Source organism: Falco peregrinus, chromosome 4 (assembly GCF_023634155.1).
Source record: "Falco peregrinus isolate bFalPer1 chromosome 4, bFalPer1.pri, whole genome shotgun sequence".
Classification (NCBI taxonomy): domain Eukaryota; kingdom Metazoa; phylum Chordata; class Aves; order Falconiformes; family Falconidae; genus Falco; species Falco peregrinus.
This window is the reverse complement of record NC_073724.1, coordinates 57,856,800-57,879,247: the sequence shown is the minus strand read 5'-3', so window position 1 is coordinate 57,879,247 and position 22,448 is coordinate 57,856,800. Positions and strand designations below refer to the sequence as shown.

General features: G+C 40.9%; 1 protein-coding gene across 1 annotated transcript in view; it reads right to left on the bottom strand.

The window, feature by feature from the left end:
* TUBGCP3 (tubulin gamma complex associated protein 3) overlaps positions 1–20,949 on the bottom strand; it is a 53,873-nt gene extending 32,924 nt beyond the window's left edge. The window contains exons 1-5 of the mRNA XM_055802333.1: positions 20,607–20,949; positions 8,643–8,750; positions 6,765–6,832; positions 3,385–3,462; positions 2,537–2,754 (exon numbers count right to left, since the gene is read on the bottom strand). Coding sequence (XP_055658308.1) covers positions 2,537–2,754; positions 3,385–3,462; positions 6,765–6,832; positions 8,643–8,750; positions 20,607–20,682 — 548 coding nt within the window. The 5' untranslated portion in view covers positions 20,683–20,949. The remainder of the gene's footprint in view (positions 1–2,536; positions 2,755–3,384; positions 3,463–6,764; positions 6,833–8,642; positions 8,751–20,606) is intronic.
* Between the last annotated feature and the right edge of the window lie 1,499 nt (positions 20,950–22,448).

Below are 22,448 nucleotides of genomic sequence, written 5' to 3'. Positions count from 1 at the left end.
TTTTTTAACATCCGAGTTTTGTCAGGAGCAACTTATACATGCAGGCCTCCTGCCACTGCTGTGTGAATTCCTACTTGTCGGGGTGGACCATTCTTAAGCTTGAAGGAGGCGATGCTTGAATATCAACCAGCTCCTAGGTCAGGCAGTTGGACCAGCTGATCATTTTATGTCCCTTCAAACTGAACTATTCTATTCTGTTCTGTCCTGAAACCCTCTTTTCTACAGGGCAGCGTCTCATGCGATTCTCCCAAGCAGATCCTGGAAGAGGCCCAAGTCTCCTTTCCTGAAGTCCAGGGATAGGATCCTGCTTTTTGCTCTGCGTCTTCCTTTCAGAATCCTGAACTGCACCATCTCATGATCACTGCAGTCAAGGCTCCCCCCAGTCAGCTGTTCCTTGTCTGTAAAAAAGCCACATCCAGCAAAGCACCCCTTCTCATCATCTCCTCAATCACCTCTGTCAAAAAATTCTCATCAGCACCCTTCAGAAACCTTCTGGATTGGTTGCGCCCTGCAGCACTCCCCCTCCAGCAGATATTGCTGTGATGAAAGCCCCCCATGAGCACCAGGGCCTGCAAATGTAAGGCTCCTTCCAGCTGCCTGAAGATCCTGCCTGCTTCCTCCTGAAGAGGCAGTCTACAGTCGTCCTGTCTGTTCCCCATGCTGCATGTGTTAGTGTGGCAGGCACTCAAGCAAAGTTGTGCTGATGTTCCAGAAAAGGCAGGAGAATTTCCCCATAAGGCTGTCCTGTCCACATTCCTCACTTGTGTGCACACACTTGGGTGATCCCCTTCTGCTCTGCCAATTTTAAGGTCTCTCGACCACATCACCTTCTGCTTACTAATCTGATCTACCACCCACTTCCTTACTCAGTTGTGGGGCAGAGTCCTCCCCTGTTGTTCCTAGTTTAAAAGAAATCCTCTACTTATGTGTCCCAGATACACCATACAAACCTAGTACTGACAAAGTGAAATAAGTATGTGTGTTGCAAAGCATATTAATAACAATAAAATCCAGTTATGTCAGCACTAGTGATTATTTCCATAATATGAATTTAATCATGTCAAATACAATGTATTAAAACAAAAATCTTCAACTCAAATAAAGCTGTGGTACTTTCTGAAAATGCATCTATTGTGAATTTGTGTTTGTTTCCAAACTGTTGGGGGCGGGAAGGAAAAATCAAGAGACAAGAGGATGGTATCATTCTCTTTTCCAATTATGAGAAAGGAAAGAAATTAATAAAAATTTCCATAAATTAGCCTTATATTAGGAATTTGGTCAAATCATAACCCATGAAACTTCTATTGGGACAAAATAATAGGGCTTTACTCATTCCTGAACCCCTTAAGATTATTTTTTTCCCTTTTAAGTTCTTGTGTGTCTTTTTGACATTAACTACAGTTTCTGAAAAGCAGTACCGCCCCATCACTTTTGGACAAAGGCTTTATTTCCAGACTTTTTCATTCAAGGTTGAAACAGCTATGAAGGCAAGTATAACCTTCACTTTCAGAAGTTTCATAACGTTCTGTTTACTTTTCCATGCTTGATCTCTATGAGGCAATGCATTTCCAGGCACAAACTGCAGAGTCACTGTTGAACCACTCCCTCTCTTTCACAGACTACGAACATACATTCATTTTCCCTCCATAGAACACAGAGTCAGTGCAGTGCATCTGTCAGCTTTGTAGAGCTGTAAGAGTAATACAACATTATATCCAATGGCACAAGAAGGGCTCAGATTCTGAGCATATTACTTTCTGTGTTAGCTTATTTAACAAAGTCAATAGATAATCATGGCTTACAACGGCCAGATTTTACTCAAAAATCTGAACTATTTGGTATTTGCATGTTTTGGTTCCATATGTAGATTCACGTTGGTACAAATGGACAATTCAACCACTGCTGAACAGCAGGTGGTTTAGGATTTTTTCTAAAAGGTAATTTTTGTAATTAACTCTTTTACCAATTTTTTCCCCAAAAAAAACCCTATTCACTCAAGATGCGAGAGTGCTCCAGTACAGCAGCCAGTGTGCTGTGAACACGTTTATAAGAAAGTCAGACCATGCAAGAAATGTCACCGATTTGAAAATGGAGGATGTCAAGTCTACTAATTTGACACCAGATAAGGAATGCTTTTTTAAAGGAACTTGAGTGAGGACTCTAAATCTAAGGTGTTTACAGAAGAAAGATAAAGACTGTTTTAAATGATTTCAGAGAACTGAGAAATCTGGAAAAGAACTTGGCCCTAGAATGAATCCACAAGAAGTAGATCCAATAAGATATCAGCTGTTCAGTAGACAGCTATGATTAAGTTTAAGAATGGATACAATTGGCCAGCGATTTATGGCTTTCTATGGTCATATGACAGCACCTGCTATTGAGAACTGTTCCTATGCTTCTACAGTGGAATTTCCAATGGCATAAAAATAGGAAGAATGAAGGAAAGGGGGAAAAAAAAAAAAAAAAAAGAAAAAAAAATCCAGATAATCTCTAGTCTTCTCCAAACCTATCTGTAAGGCAGAACATCTTAATTTACCCTGGAAGGAGTGATTGTGGAGTGGGCGTTGGCCCATTCAGGGCATACAGGCTGATGCTGCTGATCCCACTGCTCCCCATACTGCAGGAACTCTGGGCAGACTGAGCGCTGCGGTCTTGGTAATTCAATGGAAGGCTTTGAGGCCTGGCATAGTAATAGGGAGTTGAGTGAGCATCCCGTGGCAATGCTTGAGCAAAAAGCGTGGCATAACTTGATACCTGAAAAGGAAAGGATTTGAAAAGGGAGGAATAAAAAGAAAAGATTTGTGAGTTGCTTTAAGTCATGTCTCTAGTTAACAGGAGTGTAATACTCAAGAATGCAAACAATAACTGAAGGCCATGTTCATGCAACAAAAAGTTCGTTGTTACAATTATAAAAACAAAAAAGCAAGTCCCTAACAGTAAGCAAAAGTATTTTTAGCAATATAATTTATTTTTGCCTGCAAATTGTCATTAGCAATAGCTGCAAAAAGCACTTTGGTGCTAGCAGAGCTGCAACCGAAGAAGGAATTTTGCTCTCCCTACTCCATTTCAAACTCATTAGTACATGAGCAGACATTATACCATTTGTTTTGCAAAAAGCAAACAAAACCCCCACCCATTTAACAATGTTACAACTTCAGCTACTAATGTTGGACAGCTCGTATTTATATATTTACTTAGAATAAAAAAAATTACACAGAAAAAAATTGCACATTCTTGTTTCAAGTGTGTTCTTCCTTTCAGCCTCACACAAACACCACAAGCACAACCTGAAGCGTTTGTTAAAGTCTGGATAGTGATTCTTAATGACGTCTAAAATAGACACATTTACTGTTTCTCAGAAGTAACGAAGGTCTCCTTACCCACCTTGTTAGACTGCTTACGTGGATCTTCACTAAGGCTAAGCAGGAGGTAGAGTATTGACCATTTGTTTTTCAAAATGCCCTTTAAAAAACAGATGAAGACAAACAAAAATGACTTTGTTTTCACTCTTGGTAATAATGGATTTTTATTTTTAAGATTATCCAGCCTAATAAAATGTACCCATATAAGTAAACTGGGAATGTGCAATGCAGCCTCTGTATTGCTAATCTTATGAATTTTCTCCACTGTTTTCAAATCACAAACTCTCATCTGCTCAGAGATGAGCAAGTACACTCAATTTAAAATCCATAGCTATTCAGAAAAAGGTTTATACAGAGTTGAAATTTTACCAGCATTCCCACACACACTCACTATTTAAAACATCTCAGATGCTGATGCTACTCAGATGCAGTTGCTACTTTAACACAAAGGCAAAGAAGGAAAACTCTTGGTACAATTTTAAGCGAAGAACTGTCTTTTCTCCACTTTCCCTTTCACTCTCCTTTATAGGAAGGCTTCAGAAGTTTGTTTCCATCTCTAATTACTTTAAATGTCATTTAAGAAAGCTACCAAAATTTTCACAGCTTAAGATAGATACAGTTAACACAAAACTTGAGGAATATTCAAGATAGTCTTTAGCAAACAAACAGACAGATACATACAGACTGTTGGAATAACACTCTCAACAGCTTTAGGTTTCAGCAGAAAGCTTACCAGCAGAAGACAGAACAAGGCTAAAGCCCAAGCTACAAAAAGAACACTTTGACGAGTTACAGCAAATATTAAAATGTCTTAAATACACATACGCTTGTAGATCTGTTACTCTGTAGTTCTGTGATACTAACACTTGCACTTGTATTGACCAGGAACGTAGAACCTCGTAATGGACATTAAGGAGTGGACTAAGTCAAAGAAACTCAAACATGTTCCCTTCTCAATACTGATCAGGCTACGGTCTGGAATACTAAGCAATGTTGAATAGAAAGGAAACTTTAGTCATACCAAGATTCAACAAAGATTCCATCCCTTACGAAGCAATGTAACTCAGTGCTATCAGTCTTGCAAGAAGGACTTTCAAGGTAATTTTGAAATTGTTTTTTAAACACACTTCCATTCTCATCTTTTCCTATTTTTCCTGTTTCTTTGCAAATTATGCAATTTGTGTGTATATATTACACAGCCCAAGAACTTTGGCCACAGAACATTTCATTTTTCAGAACCAGAGCCCACTAACCAAACTTACCAAAGCTCTGTATGGTTACGTAAGATTAAGAAGAGACATTCTATATGATTATGTAGAGCAGAAGCATATTAACTCCTGCTTTGATTTCAATAACAAGCAAAAAGTAGAGGTATTGCATCTGTCGCAAATAACTAGTCCAGCAACACATTAACGACTGGTGAAGAAGCAGCAGCAATGTTACTGCTTCTTCTACTAGCCAGGATAGACTAAGCTTAAGCGCCTCAAGAAGCACAGTTTGCTCAACTGGCAAGCTGCCACTGAAACAGGCACTGACCTCCTTTTCTTTTTAGAGTAATGGATGAAACAAAGTTACAACAGATTCACACAAGCTTTTTTCTTTCTCCGAGCTGCTTTCAAAAGAATTGCTGGAGGAAGAAAAAGCCTTATTGATTCAGAAAATGCATGTTCCTTCTGTGCCCTTTCCTAAGCTCATGGGAAAAAGAAATTACTGTCCACCATTAGTAATAAAACAGCAGACTGCACAATAATTGCACAGTGATTTTTAAGGAAGGCAGTATTCAGACGATACCATTTCATGTACGCAAGATGCTAGCACAATAAAAAAAAAAAAAGAAGGTTAAGAGAACCTCAAACATTTGAGGAGGCAGCAAAATATGAGATACATGTACACTTGTATTACATTCGGAAGAACAACCAAACTGATGAACACAGACAAGGCATTTTGTTTCAAAGTTTACAGCCATTATGCTCTGCAGCTATGTTGCTGGCCAAATGCAACAGTATGGCAACATAGCACATAAGCTACAAAAACAAAGAAAATCTGTATTAAAAAAGCAAGATCACATAGTGCAATACACATAAGAAGAGGCGAAAACCAAAGGCTGATGTCATCTGAACAGGTGTCTGCAAACGAATTATACTTGCTTCACTATACAAACCAATGTAAATAATACACAAACCCACAGGATAAGGAAAACAGGAAGGGTTAAACAGTCACTTTAGCCATGCACTAACAACTAATGCATAAAGTTAAGTATGGATGAGCAGAACTGAGTTCTGACTAATCATACTCTCCACAGAATCAATTTTCTTTAACATTAAAATCTTAGTATTATCCTGTAAAACTCAGCTATAATCTATACGTAAATTACTGAATAAAGAGCAGAAGAACAGAGAAAAATACTTCTCCTAAATACAAAGAGCAAAATAAGGACAATTTTTTCTGTTATACAGAAAACATCGTCTTTTACATTAACTGATTTTTGTTGTCAAAATTTAGGTATGTGCAAGTGACAACTGGAGATCTTACTTTATTACTGCCCACCATATTCTGCTTTGCTAAATACTCAATTTTATGGAGAATTCAGGACAGATTAGCAGCAGTTGGTTTTCACCTACCTCAGCTGAATTTCTAAACTTGCAACCTTCCTCCCTTTCACCTGATCCATCTTCCTGCAGTGTGGGCTTGCTATACACCAACATCTTTTGTCAGAATATCAACATGTAGTATTCTTTGGTGTTAGTAGAACCAAAGTCAGCAAACCCTTAACCTTCAACATTAAAGACTAGGAGCACTTAAAAATTCAGAAGTATGAGGACTGTTTGAACCCTAGATTAATAAAATCTGTATACTTGCAAGGCATTGCTGTAAAATAAATGACAATGAGAAAATTCATCAGGTTTACATATAAAATTACTACTTCTATTTTTAGACAGTTCCTTCCTTCATATGACACCCCTTCACATGTAACTGGACTCAAATTAAATATGCACTTTTTATTCTCTTCTGATTTACAATTAAATTCAAAATAATTTTTAGTTAATAGCAAACAGCTCATAGTAAAAAAAACCAAACGTAACTTGTAAATGTATTCACAAAAATTACAAAACTGTTGAGGTTGGAAGGCACCTCTGAAGCCACTGAAGACAGTCTAATCCAACCCCTCTGCTCACAGGAGGGTCATATGCAGCAGCTTGCCCATGACTTTGTCCAGTCAGGTTTTGACTGTCTCCAAGGATGGAGACTCAACTTTCCTGGGCAACCTGTTCCAGTATTTAACCATCCCCTCAGTAAAAATATTCTTAATGATGCGAGCACTCTCCAAAACAACTCTATAATGTCAGAAGGATGCATATGTGTGCTTTCAGTTTCTTTACTCTTACAAATTTATTACACTACCTGCGAACTGAGTTTTCTGTAGAGTTCTGAAAACAGAGCAGCATCTGCTTCCCTTCTTTGTCGCACAACTGAAAAAAAAAAAATAAAAATTTGAAAGTAGTACTCATGTCAGAAATTATGTATTTTTAGTAAACTGGAAAATGTACCCAAGAAAGCTTAATGATGCTTAACTGTTTCTGATGCCTAACTCTATTTACCCATACAGTTTTGCCTGTTTTCATGTTATCTGCTTCCAGCAAATTCTTGCATCAGAATTAATGCAACGTAAGGACCTGTTTTTATTAAAGCAATCAAAATATACATTCTAAATAAGTGCCCTATTAAAGTCTAGTCTGTCATTCTGTAGGTTTAAGGAATTAAAACATAACTCAAATCAGGGTTAAAGAATGCTAAAGAGCCCTTCAAAAAACTAAGTGTAATTGTTCCTATTTTAGGCAACAAAAGCAAGAAACAAAAGTAGTAATGCCACTTGCTCGAAGTCAAGCAGAATTCCAAGGTCACAACTTTTATATATTAAGAAAACGAAGTTTCAATCACTGCAAGTTATATAACAGAAGTCTTTACTCAGAGGAAAAACATCTTCAAGCTTTAAGATGTCTTCAGAAAAGCCACGTTAAAAAAAGATAAAACAGAAACATCTGAAGAAACCTTTGCAATAATAAAAAAATGCTGTTAAACGTTAGAAATATTAATTAGCATAAAAAGCCACTGCTAAGTACACTTTGCCAAATAAGTCACTTCCTGCACGGTAACTCCAAAATAAATGTAAAGTTAGAAGGATATAGCCAGTCAGTTGTTACATGACCACTAACATCAGCCTAGGGGCTGAAGTTGGGGAGAAGGAAGATGAGGGAGTTAGCCCTCTTCAGAACTCCTGGCAATAAGCCCAAAGAATATATACTGTGCTGTCTAGTACTAGCCAAAGCATGTAGAAAGTCATCATGCAGAAAGAGTATACTGTAGATTCCAGTGCTTTGGAGTTGCATCTAGAGAAATTCTGATGGGCTGATTTGCCTGTCAGCAATCCATGGAAGCCCTGTGCTAGCAAAGAATACACCTGTATTTTAAAACAGTTACAACCCCTGACTTCAGTTACCCTAATTCAATCTCCCTGACCAAATAGTCAAAGCTCAAATACAAAGCTTTGATATAATTAGCATATTTCAAGTAATTGCTTCTGGACAGTCTACTGTAGAGCAGATAGTTGCTGAAAGCAGTATCTGGCTTTTCAGGAAGAATGCATCACATCTCCATTGGATTCATATGGTGCAACACTTGACTCAGAGCAGCATAGAGCACAATGGAATCTAACTGGAACGAAACTTACACTGTCACAGACTAACGTATTGATTTTGACAAGGTGGTTGCAGAAAATTTGTAGAGAAACTGAAGGCAAGAAATACCAGGTAAGTCACATAAACAACTCCATCAATTCCCAGGATATTCATTCAGCAAGTCACACAGGTGTTCCTGAAGTTAATTGTGCCAAACTGAAATATTTCTGAAGTGCTTATCACAAATACATCAGGCTTCTGAAAAGAATTCATAAAGTCTGAGTACTATTAAAGTGAAAGGAAGGCAGTATTAATTGTTCTTTATGGTCATGGTGGCTAAGATACAAAGTGAATTGTAGCAAGGGAAGTCTAAGATGAGCATTCAGAAAAATCTGAGCTGTGAATACAAATAGCCACTCAGGAATACTCACTAGGGAATTAAAGGAATGTCCACTGTGAGATTTTCAGGGAGTGAGCATTAATAACAGATTAGATAACTATCTGTGAGGCAGAATTGTCCCATTTTCAGAGGAATAAACTAATCAAATAACTTCCTAAAGAACTTCCATTCCTATTTCTAAGGAAGAAGCAAAGATGCACTTACGTTCTTTCTTTATTTTCTCCACTACAAGAAATTCATCCCGTTCAACAGTAGGAGCAAAGTTGCTTCCGATAACTCTTACCGCATACTGAAACTGTTGGGCTGCATCAGCTGAAAGGCAAAAGGAAAACCCTCTCAGTTAAGCAGAGTGTTACAGTTCTATTCAAATAAGTTTTGTTAAAAAGTTAAGACATGAGATTACATTGCTATGGCTGAATCTGGTGTAAACGTACCTGGCTTAGGTCAGATAATGTTCTACTATAATGCTTAGACATACTTCTAACCAGAGGGCTGTAAAGTCCAATTTACCCCAAAGCTATACTTCAAACACACTTACCTGTATACACTCTGCAAAATAACCGCACCTAAATTTGCAAATAAGTCTTTCCTGTTCTGTGCTGACAGAAGACAGTTAGGCCTACCCAGTTAGCAGAGAGCACTAGCACACTTCAATGGGCTCTGCCCTTCCCCACAGACCAAAAAGCTGGGGACCTGGCACAGTCACAGAATTCAGCTCTCACATAGGAAAAATACACACCAGGCACACTTTCTTAACAGGCACCCAAACTGGATTATCCTACCTATGGATCTTTACTCAGATATCCACAACAGTGGTTTTACCAGTTTGCATGTAGTTTTTAGGTTTTGTTTTTCAAACAGTTTGTATGGTTTCACCACTTAGGTTCAAAGCTAGCTCAGAGATAGAAGCATCTTATCCCAGCACATAATGTAGATACTAATGTAGAGGTTGTGAGCCAGTGACCTCCCTCCACTGCTCATTCCTCATGCAGTAATTCCATTTTTAATATTGTTGCTGAACAGTACTGTTTTAGTGCAAGTATCTCTGCTTCCTGGTAAGATTAAGTCTGGTAACGCTGAGATAGGGCCAGAGTATTAATGTCTCTAGAGCCTAGTCACGTTCCCATTTATCAGCCTGAAAAATCAATCAAATGATAACCCTACAGACGTGTCAAGCGTCCTTACAAAATGTCAGATAAATTTCTACTCCTCATACAGGAATAATTGTAATAACATGAGGGGAAAGATACTTAAGAAAAAGTAAGTGTAAATGTATTGCGTCAGCTACTTGAATCCTTACACATCCTGACTTCAGGGAAAAACAATCTAAGCAATTCTGCATATTAAGTCTATTTTGCATGTAACAGTTAAGCGTGCAAATCCATCAGACTCCTCACGTGTTTTATTTAGTCAGTTAATAATTTTCGCTGAAAGTTGACTGCTTAAGTAATGCAGCAATGGTTCAGCTGAGGGGAAAAAAAAAAAGGATGCTGGCCTGCACAAATAAGCAGAAAAGGAACAGAAGAATGGAACAGGGTAAAAGTCCACTAGAAGCAGAAATACTTTAAGCATTGAATCATCTCTTAAATTAACTGATATTTACAATTGAAAAAAATTACCTGGGAGATACTAAGAGTAAATGCAGGAAAGTCTTCAGAAATGTATGGAAAGGAGAAATTTGAAATCAGAATGTGCTACATTCTTTCTGAATGCCCATTTTTTACCGTGATATAAACGCCACCCACTGGACCTAATCTACTATAATACAACTGTAGACCAGCGAACACTAACCAGTTCACACAAAGCAGTACTGCGCACACAATCAAGAAAAAAAATCTGCTCAGACATAATCATTATTATTTAACAGTATTTTACAACATTGGTCTACAAAAAGAGCAAGGCTATCATTCTGGTTTCAGAGAAGATAACGCCAATATCCAGACTACTGTAACGTCACAAACCTGCATGACTCCCAGAAATAACAGTTCTACTGTTAGACTAAGCAACCTTCTATTTGCAATAAGGACTTGAAAATACAAATATGAAATAATTTAATAGTTTGGCTATTGATAGCTTAAACTGAACTGATGAACTAGGTGGGAAGAGTTAAGTATGAGGAAGTGTTTCTCAGCATAATGTCTGTCATTACATAACAACTAAAGATATCCAAAAGTATTCTGCAAGGTGCATTAAAGTCAAATACTAGCACTAAGTTATCCCAGACAATAGCAGGAGTTTTGTCCTGTGTTAATTCCTCAACTGTGTACCTAGCAGCAATTAGGCAAGAGCTAGGCTTTTCTAGTAATTCTTACTTATTTTTGGCATGTTGTTATAGTGACTTAATGTGGGCTACTAATTAAAAATAAAATCGCCAAGAGTTCCAGGTTAAGCACTTAGGATGAACTAAAGTCAGGAGAAGGATCAAGGTTAGATACCAAAATACTTCATCAGTTATAAAATGTATCAGGATTAAATAATGGACTCTCTCACTGATTATCCGCTAAAAAGCAGGAGAGAATGGATCTCCAGTAAACTAGTTTAATACAAGTTATAAAAAAAAATAAAAAGCAACCAAAAAAACCTAAGTAGATGTCGCCTTAAAACAAAAGGCCAAAATAACAAACATGCAGACAGACACACACCCCAACCATGACAAAGCCACAAGAACTTCCCCCTACGGTTCCTCCTCACTCATTAGATGCATTAGTCTCCCTTTCTAAGGAAAATAATATTCTGATATTAAGTTCTATGTCCACCTGCATCACTCTGTCCCTTAGGGATTGCCTTTCGACTTTTTTTTTTTTTTTTTTTTTTAAACTGAACTGATAAGAGGTCTCAGGGATATCAAGTTAAACAGATTTCACAGAAATTGGGGATGGACAGAACAAATATCCGAATAACTCTTCCTGGGGGAAAGATTTCAGAAAAAAATCTGTGGTTAGTTATTCCCTCTCACCTGCCTGCACAGAATTAGCAGTATCAGGATACTGCCTCCTGTCTGGACTGTAGTCAGAGACCACCAAACAACAGAGACCCACAGGATAAAGGAAGAGGCATTTCTGAAGCGTGACAGGGAATGAAAGTACAAGCCGGCAGTATTGCAGCTGAGGAATGCAAGGGGTTTACTGAAGAGAAGACTTGCAAAAAAATTCACAGGAAATAAAGGGATATTTAACTTTACTGAATGAACTTGTTTCCTATACATTTATGATCTTGCAGCGTATCACAGTATGTTTATCTTAATAAGAATGTTGAATAAGAAAATCTGTAGCTGATCTAAAAAAAAACTCTGCTATGTTGCTATGTCTGGACAATTGAGCATTATTCATTCAGCTGCTTCTGCTAATTTTTCAGTATATGCTATGATTTATACTGTGATTATCAGCAAGCTTAATGTTTGCAGAAAAATTTTAAAATCAGAGCATTACATTTTATTTATTTACATTGAACGACAATGCACAGTTTTCCCATGTAAGCAATGCTGTATTTACTATGTTTATTCATTTTTTTGAAAACTCTTTGGTTTCTGAACAAAATGTTTCATAACAGCGTTTCAAAAAGATTTAAGTGCTTGTTTCCTCTCTGTTCTTCCCTGTGGTTTTGGGAGTTGTCCTGGTTTCGGCTGGGGTAGAGTTAATTTTCTTCCTAGTAGCTGGTACAGTGCTGTGTTTTAGATCTAGGATGAGAAAAAATAATGTTGATAACACACTGATATTTCAGTTGTTGCTGAGCAGCGTTTACACTAAGTCAAGGACTTTGTAGCTTCTCACACCACCCCACCAGTGAGTAGGCTGACGGCACAAAAAGCTGGGAAGACACACAGCCAGGACAGCTGACCCAAACGGGCCAAAGGACTATTCCATACCATATGGCATCAAGCTCAGTATATAAACTAGGGGGAAAGCTGAGCAGGGGCTACTGCTCAGGAACAAGCTCGGCATTGGTCAGTGGGTGGTGACCAATTGCACTGTGCACCACTTGTTTTGTATATTCTAATTCTTTTATCATCATCATCATTATTATTACCATTTTCCCTTCCTTTTCTGTCATATTAAACTGTCTCCATCTCAACCTGCAAATTTTGCTTTTGTTTTCCCCAATTCCCTCCCCCATCTCACAGGGTGGGGTGGGGGTAAAGCACGAACAAGTGGCTGTGTGGTGCTTAGCTGCCTGCCAGGTTACACTACAACAGGGTTTACATTACATTCAAGTAAACCAAGATACAAATGATGAGAACTCAAGTGGGTTTACTGTCTTTAGTTACCTGGTGAAGCAACTACAAAATCCAGCAAAGATGTGTACAAAGTCTCTAGGGTCTCTCTGGAATTTCCTTGTCCCAAAGAATTCACCCAGAAAGATGGCTATACATTGCCACAAGTTTAGTAGGGATTTACCTCAAAATAACAGAAGAAAATCATGGACTTTGCCATTTGTGTGTGTGGTGAAAATTTATTAAATTGACTATTGTTTATGAAAAAGCCTTTGTCTTTAATTAGGGATTGCTTAACTCTGACAGTGAGCTCAGGGAGCTCAAGGACAACTTTAACGAGCAGGTGGGTTTTCTTGAGCCCCCTGAACAAGCAAGATATGAGCAGGAGCATCCAGACAATAAATACTGCGTGCAACTATGGCATGGCAGTAACTCCACCACGCCCAGGCATCTGGCAAATCCCTGGCATGTGTGAACTTATGCATCATGAGATAGCACATGCCTGTACTTAGCCTAAACTTAAAAGTTTCCATACACTCACTTTATACTGACTATAAAGGTAGGCAAGCTCCAGGACCGGGCCAGAAGCCTCACCTGAGGGTGGATGCACTGCATAGAAATTTTCCCAGTTACCTAGAGACTCCTAGTGCTGGCTGCAACAGGGCTTCCCAGCCGAAATGTGGGCCTGGACAGTGTTAAGGTGGTAACTGGTGATGTATCCTTTCCTTACTCTCTGTTAATGCATTGCAGAAATGATCTGATGCTTCACTCCTATTGCTGCTCTTTTATCCTATTGTAATAACTAGTACTGTTTCCTTTTATCATATTGCATGCCATTTTTCCTTTATAGTGTAATATAATAAACTGCATTTATTCTTATATTTGATTTGGAATTATTTTTGCTTGGTATACAGTCAATCAGCACAATAGTGCGTTTTCCAATCTGCCTCTGATACTGAAGGATACCTATGCTTCTCGTTCTTTGGTAGAAGGGAATATTGGTGGCAAGACCAAGAGACAAAGAAATACATGTGAAAATTTCTGGACAAAAACCTTCAAGACTTACATTTAAGTCTTGATCTAACAAAAAACCCACAAGACATATTATTAATAGTAAGCAGCAGGGTTTTTTTCCTGTAACAGGGAAGTTTTAAGAAAGATATATACCCTTCTATAATAACCTTTTATTTCAACACCAACCATAGCAAGACTAGTGAAAGTATAGAAACTTGTAGCCCTAACAAGGCATCTGAGAAAGATCTCTAGCTGAAAGACTACAATTCCATCCAAAAAATTCTGATTAAACTTGTTACATTACTAACAGCATGCAACAAAGTTATCTGGTCTTTATACATACAGATTTGCACTGGTGATTCAATAACATCGTACCAAGACTGCTTTTATAATATGTTTTATTCAGATTTTCATGTTTTATTCATGTCAACTCCAGCTTCTCTTTTACAAAGAAAACTCCCTGCTGTGGGAGTTTCTTCAGCAAATTATTTCTTATGAGCCTGTAAAATAACTTAAGTACCTAAAGTGATTAAACATAACTTAATACGGGTATCTGTCAATAAAATAAAGATTCACATAGTTTATAACTAATAGACACATTTAATTGCTTCCCTCCTCAATCATTCTGACAGCAGACAGGCTTAAAAAACACTTCTATGTATGTGCACATCCTTCTTCATCAAAAAATGATTATGGCATAACTGTTACATAACAGCAAGTTCAACATAGTCAATTGATGCAGCTGTTTGTGGGGTAAAGGAGGAAAACCAAACACTGATCACAACTCATTTTCCAGAGGTCTGATCAGAGCAGTGAATGCAGGTAAGAGATGGCCACTCCCCCACAGACTATCTCTCTTAAGTAATACACACAGACACATACAATTAATGATACTAAGCGGCCATACAGCTGAACAAAGAAACAGGACTTGTGACTACCAAAACAAAAAACAAAAAAAAGTTTTTTAAACCCTTTCCTTTGAGCAGAGCAATACTTTACCTAGCCATTCAAAGTGTCCTACAAACAATGCAGTATTAAAACTGAACTACTCAAAAGGAAGATAACAGCATTTTAAAGCTGCAGCAAATACAAGCGTAGCACATGGAAAAAAATATAAAAGCAGTGCACAGGAAGAATATGGTTGTAAAGAAAGGACAAGAAGGACAAAAGAAAGTTTAAAGGAAAAGTTCAAGAGACAAAGACACAGCTAGCCAATACACTTTCAAGAAGCCAGTATTTCAAAGCAAATGCTGAAATTCAGCAAGTCTTTTGCTAAAAAAAAAAAAAAAAGCTTCTAATATTACCTATAATTTTGTAAAGTGAATGTCAGTTCACTGCCTAGTCTCATACATTTCTTTAACACTGTTGGCTATGGGGGGGAGGTCCTGAAAACCTAAGCAGCAATTAAAACAGTGTTTCCAAACATTTATGTACCATGATTGTGAGAACCCTTGTTTCCTGGAAAGATGACATTTGGTTATTTTAGTTCGCTTGTAAGCATAATTTCCAAACTACAGGATAATCCTAAAGAAAGCTTAGCTAAGCCAAACAGTAACCACTTTCTTGAAAGGCTTCAGATTAGCAAACGCTCTTCACTGTCTCTTCTTCCAGTCAGCTGTTTGTCACCCTAGACAACAGTTTTGCTTAAATGAAGATGCAAAACTATTGTAAAACAAGTACACTGTAAACTGCGTTCAGTGGTCTAGTAGTGGCACTGACCAACAACAGCTATTGCTGCAAACTACTCAGATACAGCTGCTGCCATCTAGACAACATGCCTAAGAAAAAAAACCCCAAAACTCCTTTCCCGTAACAAAGTGTTTGCTAAATAGCTAATGTATTACTGTTGTAAAACTAAGCCTGGATGGAGAGCTAGCTGTAAGACTTGATAACCTTCTCACATATACAATGAACAGATACTGTGTTTGTCAACACAGTAATGCTGCCCTATCTTCTCTCTTCTAACTATATCAGAAGTTCAACATCAGTATGAATTATTACCCAGAAAAAAAAGCAATTGCATTAATATGATGTCATATACTGATAAACTAAAACATTGGTCTGGAATGCCATTAGTGTTACTATTTTGTTCTTGAAGAGAATCTATGCACACTGTAAGCAAAACTGCTTCTTCCTATAGAAAACATTGAGAAGTGCAATTTTAGGACCAGCCCAGTTTTGAAGCACTCCTGAAAATGTTTAATTTTGTATCAGTCTTCTGCTTTAGTCAACTATCTTAAATTTCTCTGATGTAAGTTTATTTCTTTTAGAAGGAAAACGTAACAGCAAAGAAGTATAAAATGTAAAGATATTCTATTCAGGCAAGTTTTTATGTGAAGCATTTAAATTTATTCTTAATTAACCATCCTTCCAGTCTCCACACTCCTCTCCCACAAAGGAAAAGAACCCAAACAAAACAACAAACCCACAAAATAAAGCCCAAACCACGCACACGCTTCCATGTCTTTCCTTAGGTAGGAACCGTCCACAAACTTGGAAGCACAGCACAAGAAACATATTTATTCTTTAATTCTGTTAATTTTTCTGGCCTTTATTGTATTGTCATTGAATAATTTGAGCAATGTCCCACTCGACAATCAGCAGCAATTTGGTCACACAATCTTCTCAAAACTTTCCCTCACTGAATTTTTGCCTAACTTGCCAACTTGTATTTGCTTCTGTTATTAGCATTGGTAAAAAAATCCTCCAAACCACCTTTTGAATGAACTCTATGCTTTGCCCCCACCATGAAATTTTAACATCTACTCCAATAATTCAGGGCGTAAAAGGCCCAAAACAAACAGCAACCTCAAACCCACCACTGACATTACAGAGATTAAATTAAGGCCATAGCATGGACTTGAGGTAGTAAACTCTGCTCTGAAGACTGAAATACTACCTTCTAGGGAATACATACCTCCAGAAGTACTTTGGCACACAAAAATCTTTCTAGGACTCAAAATCAAATAGATGTAGCTTGAATATTTACAGCAATACCACTATTCCATTGGAGGCACTGAGAGTTCTTAAAACTGATGAGCTTGTATGGCAGTCTACAAAGTCTCTGACGAAGAATACCAAGAGGTTTGTGAAAGGCAGCTACGAACAAGAAGCTTTTTGTCAGAAGGATTAAATTCACTGTCCAAAGACAGACATACAACCCTGTATAACTGCTGGAGTCCACAAATAAGGGGTGGCAGGGGGGAATCATAGAAATTACTGCACAGGCAGACAAGCTCTCCGTAAGATCAGATATTAAGTGTAAAAGTCAGGCAGATACCCTGGATAAACACAGGAAGACTAATAACACAGACCTAGTACGCTAGGTCATACACACTGTGAGGACACAAGGAAGAAAGAGGTCAGCAACAGCTCCCACTGCACCACACAGAGACCCCCGATTAACTGCAATGGGTGACTGCAGACACAATGCCATGGGAAGCTAGCTGTAAGCCTTTACTTGAGAGCTGACTAAAGCACAGGAGCAGACAGCTTTCAAACCTTAGGACTGCCAAAAAAAAGTTTGATGTAGATTTTATTATTTTTTTTATTTTAAATAGAGTTCTTCCATGTAACTCAGCAGACCTTGTAATGAATTTCTCAGAGGCAAAGCTGTTTGCAAAAACCACAGTAACTAGACCTACCTAGATGACTGATTTTGGAAACAAAGCCAGCCATCTACTTACCGGATGGTTTAAAAAAAGGGGGAAGAGAGAGAGGATAACTCCACCACTGGGAGCTTCTGCAGTCACATTCTATAACACAAATTCAATTCAACATAAATCTTTAACAAGTGGGGAATGTAGAGGCCTTCTAAGGCCATCACAGGCAGAAGCAAAGAAAACCTTGATGGAGCCTGTTGTCTGCTGCATTTACAGAGGACTTCAGGCACGGGATTGCAGGATATAGGCAGGGATGCAGAGTAAAACCACTCAACCAAGATTAGCTGTAAATGCACTATTACAATACAGACATTATATAAACAGAATCCTTCAGCTCCTTCTGAAGCCATAGCTTCCTCACCAATGTAATAAAACAGAAGTGCTGAGAAGAAACACAGACAAGTAGAACAAACATTCTGAAGTACAAACTCAGGGAATGTAAAGGCAGGAAGAATCTCAAATCTCAACTCCTTTCTATTATTTACCCATTACATCAGTACCTTGTAATTTACCAGAGCACTTTTTCCAGCAACATATCAAAAGCTAGTATTTCAAGAAATTCACAGCAGGCTAACTGCAGACATGGTTAAAGGTGGCTGTTTGTACCTAGCTTCAGCTTCTTGTTACACAATTACTAGAAATTTCTCTAATAAATGTAAAGATCCCTTAAGCATCTAAGCTTTTTTTCCCTAAACTCTGCAGAATTAATTGAACATCATAAATTACTTAATGAAGGCTAAACTGGTAATACTTTTAAAGTCTGTCTCAAAGAAGTGAGGATGTATATACAAAGCAGCCTAACTTCATCAGTACACAGGGAGGTGAGAAGCGGCATATAGGCTACTAACCACCCACAAACACCATACTCAAACATCCTGTGCTGAATGGAAATTAGAGTTACAAGCCTGGAAAACTGTTAAGATGCTAAATAACTTGTCTGGTGGTTTCCTTGCCACTTAGGTTGCACACAGTAGCTTACCATAATTTTGGGCAAAACTTCCCCCTTACATTAGTCACACACACAAGAGATTTGAAAAAGATCTTACACTTAAGATCATCGAATTCCACCAATCAACAGAATGTTTCTGTGAAGGAGTCCCTACTCAACATTTCAGTGAAGACAAAGTTTCCAACCTCTTACCAACTCTTCCAAGCTTCTCAGATGAATCACAGAAACACTAAATGATTTGGGTCCAAAAGGACCTTCAAAGACCATCGGGTTCCAACCCCCCTGCCATGGGCAGGGACACCTTCCACTAGATCAGGTTCCTCAAAGCCCCATCCAGCCTGGCCTTCAGCACTGCCAGGGATGGGGCATCTACAGCTTCTCTGGACAACCTGTGCCAGTGTCTCACCACTCTCATTGTAAAAAAATTCTTCTTTATGTCCAAACCCATCCTCTCATTGCCCCTTGTCCTTTCACTTCAGACCTTGGTAAAAACTCTGCCATTCTTCTAAGTCCTCTTTAAGTACTGAAAGGCCATAATAAGATGTCCCTGGAGCCTTCTCTTCTCCAGGCTGAACATCCCCAACTCTCTCAGCTTGTCTTCATGAGACACGTCTCCAGCCCTCTCATCACCTTCATGGCCCTCCTCTGGACATGCCCTAGTAGGTCCATATCCTTCCTGTACTGAGGACCCCAGAGCCAAACACAGGTACTCCAGATGGGTTCCAATGAGAGCAGAGTAAAGGGGGAGGCTCGCCTCCCTCAACCTGCTGGCCACACTTCTTTTTATGGAGCTCAGGATATGATTGGCTTTCTGGTCTGCAAGAGCACATTGCCAGCTCACATCCAATTTCTCATCCACCAGTATCCCCAAGTCCTTCTCTGCAAAGCTGCTTTCAATCCACTCACCCCCCCACCCCCCACCCCCCCCCCGTCTGTAATGATACTGGGGATTGCCCTGACCACAGACGCAGGACCTCGTACTTGGCTTTGTTGAACTTCATGAGGTTCACATGGGCCCATTCCTCCAGTCTGTCAAGGTCTGTCTGCATAGCATCTCTTCCCTCAAGCACATCAGACACACCACTCAATTTGGCATCATCTGGAGAACTGCTGAAGACGTACTCAATCCCACTGTGTGTCATTAATATTGACCAGCATCAGTCCCAATACAGACCCATGATGGACACCACTTGTTACTGATCTCCATTTCAAAACTGACACATTGACTTCAACTCTGGATGTGGCCATCCTGGCAGTTCCTTATTCATCAACTAGTTCATCCATTAAACCAGTATCTTCCCAATTTAGAGACAAGGATGGTGTGTGAGACCATGAGGTCCTGTCTCCAATAGACAGCAACAGAAGGTTAGAGAGAGAGAAGTATATTTGCACCTTGACATTCATTTTCTAGACTTCCAAGATAGCAATAATTCACATATACGCCGTATTTTAGTCAGTTTGAACCCAGTTCTTTACAACAGATCAATACTCAAAATTACAAATTACTGTCATGGAAATATATAAAGGCATCCAGGAGTGACTTGTCAGAAGAAAGTGGCATGGAGAGAGAAACAAACACATAAGATACTTTAGAGCCACTAATAAGGAAGAAAGCATCTCTCATACAAGAGAATAGATACAAAAAAAGCTATGGCGTGAATTTGTCTAGCGAGCAACGATTATAAACAGAGCAACTTAAAAAAAGAGACTTAAGAGAAGCACCTCTCCCTTTCCCCGCTCTCCAACTGCTTACTAAAACAGTCTTTGCCTTGACTGCAACAGACAGGAACTTATGCAAAGAGCTTCATTCATTCCCTCGCCGGAGGGCCACAGCAGCATCACGACGCAGAGGACCTGTAGCGGACCTGGCGGATGCCAATGCCCGCGGCGGGAGGCGGGGGGCTCGGAGCGCGTGCACACGGGCCACCCCCGGCCCCAGGCCGCCCGCCAGCGGAGCGCTCCGGGGGAGAAGGAGGAGGGGGAGGACACGAAGGCGCCGCCAGCCCACCTCCCGCCACAGGGCGCCACAGGGCTCCCCCGGCGCCCGCCCAGCCGCCCCGCCGCTCCGAGGCCCAGGGCGGGCGGCCCGGGCTGCCAGCACCGCCCCCCCCCTCCGCCAGCCCCGCCGGGCGCCAGCACGCTGCCGGGCGCGGGGACCACCCTTGGCCGCCGGTCTGGCGGGGCCGGCACCGCTGCACCGGGCGGCGACTGAGCCCCCCCCGCCCCCCGGCACCCCCTGCCCGGGCTCGGACGCGCTCCTCGCCCCCTCCAGCCCCCCGTCCCCCGCTCGCGGGCTCCGGTCGGCGGGGAGAATGGCGGGAGAAGGCCGTTACCTTCGCTTTTGCCCAGGATGCGGCAGCAGAGGTTCTGCAGCAAAACGTTGGGAGATTTTTGGTCCGGAGTCGCCATCGCCGCCCGGGAGGCAGGAGGTGGAGGGGGCGAGGGTGGGGAGGGGGCGGCGGAGCCGAAGGCGCGGCGGGATGACAGAGGAAGGGAGGAGAGGAAGCGCCCCCGCTCAGCAGCGCAAAGACCCGGCAACACCTCCCGCCCCGGCCGCCGCCGCCCGCCGCCTCAGGGCGCCATTTTAACAGAACCGCCGAAAGCCGCAGCGGCGGCAGCCCAGCACCCACAATGCCCCTGCGCGCGGGGCGGCATCGGAGCGCGCCTCGGCGAACACGCTCCGCCGCGCCGCTGCCGCCCCCGCCTGGAGGTTCCGGGACAGGCGCCGCCCACCCCCGGCCGCCCCGTGAGGGGGCTGAGCTGCAGCCGAGCCTGCCACAGCCCGGGGAGGGGGCACCCGGGGAGCCAGCAATGGCCGGGCGTCCTGAGGCTATGCGGCGGTGGCCCGGCCTAGGCCACCGCTGCGAGGCCTGTGGTGCGCGCCAGCCCTGGCCAGGAATGTCCCCCAAATTCCAAGAAATGGAAAGAGAAAATTCCCATTCTGCAACAGCTTTGCATTTTTGGGAATGCCCTCTCACCCGTCCCTCAAAAACGCAGAGAGATCAGGCTCACTCACTTCTCCTGAGAGAAAAACAAGCCGTGGGGTGGCTGCACTGGCTGCAGTTCACTGCCATGGGGAGTTGAGGCACCTGGGCAACTTTTCCACACAAAGAAGTTATGAACCAGTGCGGATCTGGAAAAATGTGTGAAGATCCTGGACCCACATCTTCCCTGCGCCGCTTGGCCCTGTGGCGGCCTGGGCCTGCAGCTGGCTGGCTGAGCAGGCTGTGGGGGCAGCCCGTGGCGGGCCTAGGCGTGCTCCGCATCCTGCTCCTCAGGCATGGCACCCCAACGCTGACACCAACTTCCCAAGGGGTCTGTCTTCCATTTCTTTTATTCACTAAATTTGTGCGGGGCCCAGCCCAAAATACATAATTGGGGAATAATTATTCTCCCTGCGCTGCTGGAGCCATGTCTAACCCGCCCCTGCTCTGTCCCGTAAGAGGTGCTTTGAAACGCTGTAGCAGCCAGGTGGGCTTGGCGCACTGCTGGCTGTAAAGAAATATATTCCTGCTGTGCAACACACTCCTTTCTGGCAGCCCCTGTTGGCATCATTATCTTTGTGTAGCCATGATTTTGTGTGTATGCCTGCTGCAGACATACACATGCAGGCCTTTCATTATGGGAACATTATAGGTGTAAAAGATGGCTTATCGCTAGTGTTACTGGTAGAAACTAATCATGATGGCAAGCCAAGAACTGAAATTCATTGAGGATGTATGTTTTTCTGTTACTTCAAATACTGTAGTAGAACCATCATAGTCTCACCACTCACATTATAACTCTTCAAATCTTAGTGATAAGTTCTTTAGACTCTTTTGAGAAGTAAGGTAGAACCCCAAATTAACAAAGTTTTCAGAATTTATCCCACATGAACAAGGAGGGGATGTAAGCTGCATCTCTAGTAGTTCTGAAGGAAAGATTTCAAAGATGGTGTGACATTTTTTGTATGGAGCAGCAGAAGAACCTCTGTTCCATTCTCTGCCTGAGGCAAATGCAGTGTCGTTCTACAAAGAGCTGGTGATTCACTGCTGCTGACTATCACTTCAGATTTAGATTCCATCATGGAAGGTGCTAATCTGTCAAGCAGCAAGTATGGTTGCTCACATGGGAAAAAGAACCTTTGGCAATAATTTCAGGAAGTGGCATTCCTTTACAAAATCTTTACATTCCAA